The sequence below is a fragment of the Dipodomys ordii genome, unplaced genomic scaffold, assembly GCF_000151885.1.
Source record: "Dipodomys ordii isolate 6190 unplaced genomic scaffold, Dord_2.0 Scaffold99, whole genome shotgun sequence".
NCBI lineage: Eukaryota > Metazoa > Chordata > Mammalia > Rodentia > Heteromyidae > Dipodomys > Dipodomys ordii.
The window spans coordinates 7,528,041-7,534,453 of NW_012267315.1; the positions used below are offsets into that span (position 1 = coordinate 7,528,041).

At 39.6% G+C, this 6,413-nt stretch overlaps 1 protein-coding gene across 1 annotated transcript in view; it reads right to left on the bottom strand.

The window, feature by feature from the left end:
• Nucleotides 1-6,413, bottom strand: part of Dtd1 (D-tyrosyl-tRNA deacylase 1) — an 89,624-nt gene that overhangs the window by 65,583 nt on the left and 17,628 nt on the right. Inside the window, exons 2-3 of the mRNA XM_013027045.1 lie at nucleotides 4,317-4,407; nucleotides 2,132-2,367 (exon numbers count right to left, since the gene is read on the bottom strand). Of these exons, the coding sequence (XP_012882499.1) occupies nucleotides 2,132-2,367; nucleotides 4,317-4,407 (327 nt within the window). The remainder of the gene's footprint in view (nucleotides 1-2,131; nucleotides 2,368-4,316; nucleotides 4,408-6,413) is intronic.

Genomic DNA, 6,413 nt, shown 5'->3' on the forward strand with positions numbered 1-6,413 from the left:
GCTTTTTTCTTTTTGCTTATGTGGTGCTAGGGAATCAAACCTAGGGCCTCATGCATGCAAGGCAAGCGCTCTACCACTGAGCCACCTTCCCAGCCCCTCTGTGAGACTCTTATCTCCAATAAACCACTAGAAAACCAGAAGTGGTGCTGTGGCTCACGCAGTAGAGCACTCACCTTGAGCTGAAGAGCTGAGGGATAGCACCCAAGTCCAGAGTTCAAGCCCCACGACCAACTGGAAAAAAAAAAAAAAACAGAAAACTGGACAGGGAGCTGTCAAAGTGGTAAACTGCTAGGCTTGTGCAAAAAAGCTCAGGGACAGCACCCACGTGCTGAGTTCAAGCTGCAGAACTGGAAAACACACACACACACACAAATTAAAAAATAGGCCTGGGAAGAGAAAGAATGATGGAAAGGGTGATATTAAGATGCATTGTAGGGCTGGGAAGGTAGCTCAGTGGTATACTGCTTGCCTCGCATGCATGAGGCCCTGAGTTCAATTAGCACCACATAAGCAGAAAAAGCCGGAAGTTGTGCTGTGGCTCAAGTGGTAGAACGCTAGCCTTGAGCTGAATAGCTGAGGGACAGCGCCCAGGCCTAGAGTTCAAGTCCCATGACCACACACACAAAAAAAAAGATGCACTATAGTCAAATCGACATGTTGAATTAAAATTTTTTAGTATAGCTACTTAAATATAAATAATAAAAAGATTAAAGATAATAATTTTAAAATAAATTTTAATGGGCCTTAATAGATAACGCACCCAAAATGACACACAGATAGCAAATGTGCACTAGAAAGATGTTCCGTATCACATATCAGGGAATGCAGATTAAAGCAATGGCTTATATAAATGACTTTATAAGCCACACCTTAGAAAGTCTCATTTTTAGACAAAGAAACAATTACAAATGCATAAACCAACTGCAAAGGTCAGGAATCTTTAAATGTGATAAAATTTAAGATGATTACTGTTTTGCTTCTGAATCCTGTTTTCCATAAAACATCATATTAATTGCAGTAATAAAACTCTCAATATTATCAAAAGGAAAGGAAATTCAAAGGAAAGATATGTATTTTACAAAAATCAAATTCTTTTTCTCAACTAGATATATTTATAAGGAGAGTTGAATCACTATTAGTGAATAGAGTTTTTTCTTGTTTTATATAATAATTTCTTGTTTTAAATGGCTTTATTCATTTCTAGCTGAGTGGGTCTAGTCAAAAGGAATGAAAGAGTTAATAATGACACAGTTCAAGAGTGGCTGCATAAATCAGGGAGCATGAATGATCCCATTATCTGGTAATGGATCCCTGGCTTTGAGGAGCTTTTCTAAAGATAAATCCACACAGTTTGTTCACAAATAAAATAAAATAAAATTAAAAAAAAAAAGATAAATCCACAAATGCAGCCACATAAGGAGGACCTTCTAAAAGTCAATGCCTGATTCCAATATAAAATGATGGGATGTATGCGATGACACAGGATAGATTGGAGTTCTCTGTGGTGAAACTTTATCACTTCAGAGATGACTTCTCCACACACTGGCATAAAGGTGACAAGAGAATATCAGAAAGCAGGTAGGAAGGAAAAGTCTAAGTAAGAATAGAAGAATTACGTAAGAATAAGCAGATACGCGACAGACAGGAAATAGATCCACTCAGGTCTCTAGGACAGTAAATACAAAAAAGAATACTCACAATTGACACCAGTATTGGGATTAGTGGGGCAGATTCTGTATCTCAGATAGGTCCTAGATTGAATCACTTTAAGAATGCAAATTAGGGACTGGGAAGGTGGCTCAGTGGTAGACTGCTTGCACACACACAAAAAAACAAAACACAATAGCAGACACATTTCTGGACTTCTCAACATTTTCAGAGTATTAACAGAAGCCTGAAGACAATGAAGGGTAATAGAGGCACCCAAAGGATGGCAGCACAACCACCAGCAGTCCATAAAATCAACAATGACTTTCGACAAAAGGAAATGTGGATTCTCTTCACCCTCTGTCTGGAGGACTACCAGAAGTTCCCTTCTGGGGCTATTCTTGCCCTTCAGTGCAAACTCAGAGCACAAGAGATTCTGGGTAAGTGCTCTAGCACTGAGCTACATCCCAACCCTCTTGCCTACCTTTGATGAGCTCTGGCCTGTAGGTCTTGCGCAGCTGCTCCAGGAAGTTATTGTAGAAGCTTTCTGCCTGCTCTGTGGGCATTGCCAGGTGGAAGTCAGGCTTGTTCCCCTTGAGGACACACTGGAGTGTAAACTGGCTAACACACAGCACTTCATATTGTTTGTCCATCACACTCTTGGACCAGTGCTTCCCACTCTCATCCTCAAATACACGCAGATTTAAAATCTTTCGGACCCTATAGGGAAAAGAGCAGTGAAATCCAACTGAAGGATCACAAGGCCCCCAACACATTCTATACTCTCAAATGTCCCCAGCATCCTGGCAAGTAAGGACATTATTAAAGTCCATCACCTATATAAAGCATCACCTTAGGCTGTTCAATGTGGACAATTAGGCAAATATTCTGAGAACACTCATAGGAACTACAAATATGTAGAAAGTTCTGGGAAATGACACCAGATAATTGTATCATCACAGACTCCCCAAGCCCATAGGGAGTTCCCCATAATTGTGTGAATGACAAAGGACCAAGGAAGTGGACTATGTAATGGTTATAGGTCAAATTTAAGAACCATGAAAGAATCATCAGCAAGAAATATGAAATTCTACCACCTGAGAGTCACTCTGTAATGCTGATGGCAAGCAGATTTCCATCTACTGACCCTTTACATAGTGTCTTCTGTGGCAGTCACTGTATTACTAGTGCTCTGAGACCAAGGCTTATCTTATGGTGAGTCACATCTCTTAAATGCCAAGTTGATATTAGTTATCTAGTATGTCACAGCCATTGTGTCAGTTAGTTTTATTATTACTGTGACCAAATATCTGAGAAAAAAAAACTTAATGGGAGGAATTAGGGGACTGGAGGGGTGGCTCAGGTGGTAGGGCACCTGCCAATTATAGATAGTGAGTTTGAGTCCTGATCTTGGACTAGAGATCTACAAGTAGAGTTGTGGCTCAAATGGTAAAGAGTGCTAGCTTTGAGCAAAAGAAACTCAAGTATAGTGCCCAGGCCCTGAGTTCAAGCCCCAAGACTGGCACCAAAAAAAAAAGAAGAGAAAAATATACCTTTAAGCTTTTGGGGTTGGAGGCATGGCTCAGTTGGTAAAGAGCTAGCCAATGAGCAAAAGCATCTGGTACCAAGTTTAAGCCCCTATCTTGGAGGGGGAAAAAAAAGAGAAAAGAAAAAAAAGGACTTATGAATTTTTTCTCATAGTTTCAGTGGTTTTTTTCGATTCACAGTGTAAGAATGAGTCTGGCACAGCAGCCTGCATCATTGCAGCCACTAAGGAGAGAAGTATATCGAAGGAGAGGGGAGAAGAGTGGAAGAAGAGGGAGCAGGAGGAAGGGAGGGAGACAGAGACTATGCCAACAGGCTTTCTCTTTTTCCCCTTTATTCCATATGGGTTCCTTGCCTATGGCATGATACTATTCACAGTCCAGACAGGTCTTTCTACATCTCTGGAAAGACACGAAAGTGTGCTTTACTAATGTCTCAGGCACTTCTCAATTCAATTAAGTTGGCAATCACAATTAACCATCACAAATCCATCCCTTGTCAGCTTAACACCTAAACACATCTACTTAAATCATAACATTCAACCCAGGCTCTGCCCATCTCATGTTCATCTTATAGTTCAAAGTAAATATAGTATATCTCCCAGAAAGCCAATGTCTTCTTAACAGTTCCAACACTGTTGAAAGTCAAAGTTCAAAGTCTACTCTGAGACTCAAGGTAAATGCTTACCTGTGTGCCCATGTAAAATCAAAAGAAGGGGCTGAGAAGGTAGCTCAGTGGTAGAGTGCTTGCCTTGCATGCATGAGGCACTGGGTTCGATTCCTCAGCACCACATACACAGAAAAAGCTGGAAGTGGTGCTTGGCTCAAGTGGTAGAGTGCTAGCCTTGAGCTGAAGAGCTGAGGGATAGCGCCCAGGCCCAGAGTTCAAGCCCCATGACCAACAAAAATTTTAAAAAATCAAAAAGAAAATTTTATCTTCTAATATACAATGGTATAAAATAAACATTTCCATTCCAAAAGAGGGGAATAGGAGCATAGAAAGGAAGAATGGATCAAAGCAAGACAAAACCTAGTAAGGAAACATTAAATCCTACAGCCCCACACCCAGCACCTGGGGGCACATATCCCATACAAAGATCTAGGGTTTAGAAATCCACATCTTACATGTGTTCCAGTTCCTTTTGCGTGTCTTCCAGCGAAATACCCAGTAACACACAGATGCCCTGTCCAATGGCACTTATCTGCTCCCCTCCAACTAGAAAGGAACCAAGAAGGAGAAGACTCAGAAGCAACCTGGTGGCATGAAATGCTTTTTCAGTATCCTTAGAACTGTTTTCAACATCACACTTATATCTTACAACTTCTTTGAATAGTTAGTGAGAAGCTAAAAGTGAAAGGTAATTAAATCCCATCCTCTCTTAATCTAGAATAAATCGGAGCTGTAAAGTGAAAGTCATTAAGCAAGACTAGGAACATATTTTTCATCTGTGTAACCTAAAACTTCTGCTGGTCCAGTTTGCCAGTCAGTAAGACTAGAACAATATTGTCCTCCCCCACAGAATTCAGCTCAGCTAATCTAATTCTCAGGAAGAAGGTTCCTACTTTTCTTGGAAATCAGCAAACACAGTATCACATGAGCAATGTTCACATGATAAAAACAAGTGTTTTTCCTGCTTACTACAGAGAAGATAAATATACATAAAAACTATAATCCAGGCACTCCTGTAATCCTAGCTACTCAGGAGGCTGAGTTCTGAAAACTGATTCAAACCTGCCTGGGCAGATAAGTCTATAAGACTTTGATATCCAAAAGCCAAAAGTACCACTGTGGTACAAGTGGTAGAACACTATCTTTGAGTAAAAAACTCAGAGACAGTGTCCAGGCCCCATGTCCAGCAAAAAAAAAAAAAAAACAGAACAAAACAAAAACATGATTATATGTTAAGTTTCCCCTCAGCAAACTCTAGTATTAAAGTAACATCCTAAGCCAATATCTGCAAATCTTTTTTTTGGGCAGATAAGTCTATAAGACTTTGATATCCAAAAGCCAAAAGTACCACTGTGGTACAATAGAACACTATCTTTGAGTAAAAAACTCAGAGACAGTGTCCAGGCCCCATGTCCAGCAAAAAAAAAAAAAAAAAAACCAGAACAAAACAAAAACATGATTATATGTTAAGTTTCCCCTCAGCATCCTAAGCCAATATCTGCAAATCTTTTTTTTTCTTTTCATGCCAGTGGTTAGTTGGAGATAAGAGTCTCATAAACTTTCCTGCATAGTCGGGCTTTGAACCTTGATCCTCAGATCTCAGCCTCCAAATATGTTTGAATTATGTATCTCATTAAAAAAAATTCCCAAGCAAAACTACCCACATTAATGTATTTGTAAACAAATGCATGTCCTACTAACTTTAGACAATACCTTAAGAGTTGCCACAGAATTTAAGCCAACATTCAGCATTATGATAGTGAAATTAAATTCATATCTCAAATGGCAACATTGATAACTTCCTCTTTTTGTCAATTTTTTGCCCAATTTCACTAGATTATTATTGTCTTATTGTTTTGTTGTGTACTGACCTAATGTTCCAATCAGGAATAGAAGGTCAATTTGACTTTTTCCTATTGTTTGCTTCTGCTGTGTAATAATATAAATATGCCTAGCAAGGCAACATGGACCATACCATGTTGCAATATATTACAAGTTAAGGAAAGAAAAACTCCAAGCTGGATGCCAGTGACTCATGCCTACAATCTTGGCTATTTAGGAGGCTGAGATATGGAGGATAGCAGATTGAAGCCAGTCTGAGCAGAAAAGTTCTCAAGACTTCATCTCCAAAATAATCAGAAAAAAGCATAGCTCAAGTGGTAAAACACCAACAAAGTGAGCGAGCACAAGGCTCTGAGTTCAACCCCCAGTACCACCAAAGGAAAAAAAAAATAAAGAAGAAAAAAAGCTCTCCTCTTTCTTCAGGTATCTGACAGGACTCCAGGATCTATGTATTCCTGAAAAAAAACACCAAAACTTAATTCCTCTTATTGTTTTTTGTTTTTATTATTGTGAAAATACTGTACAGAGGGGTTACAATTACATGAGCAAGGTAATGAGTACATTTCTCCTCTTACTGTTATGCTGAAAAAAAAATTTGGTGGGGGGAGGGTCTAGTCGTGGGGCCTGAACTCTGGGCCTGGGCACTGTCCCTCAGCTCTTCAGCTCAAGGCTAGCGCTCTACCACTTCCGGCTTTTTTTCTTTTTGCTTA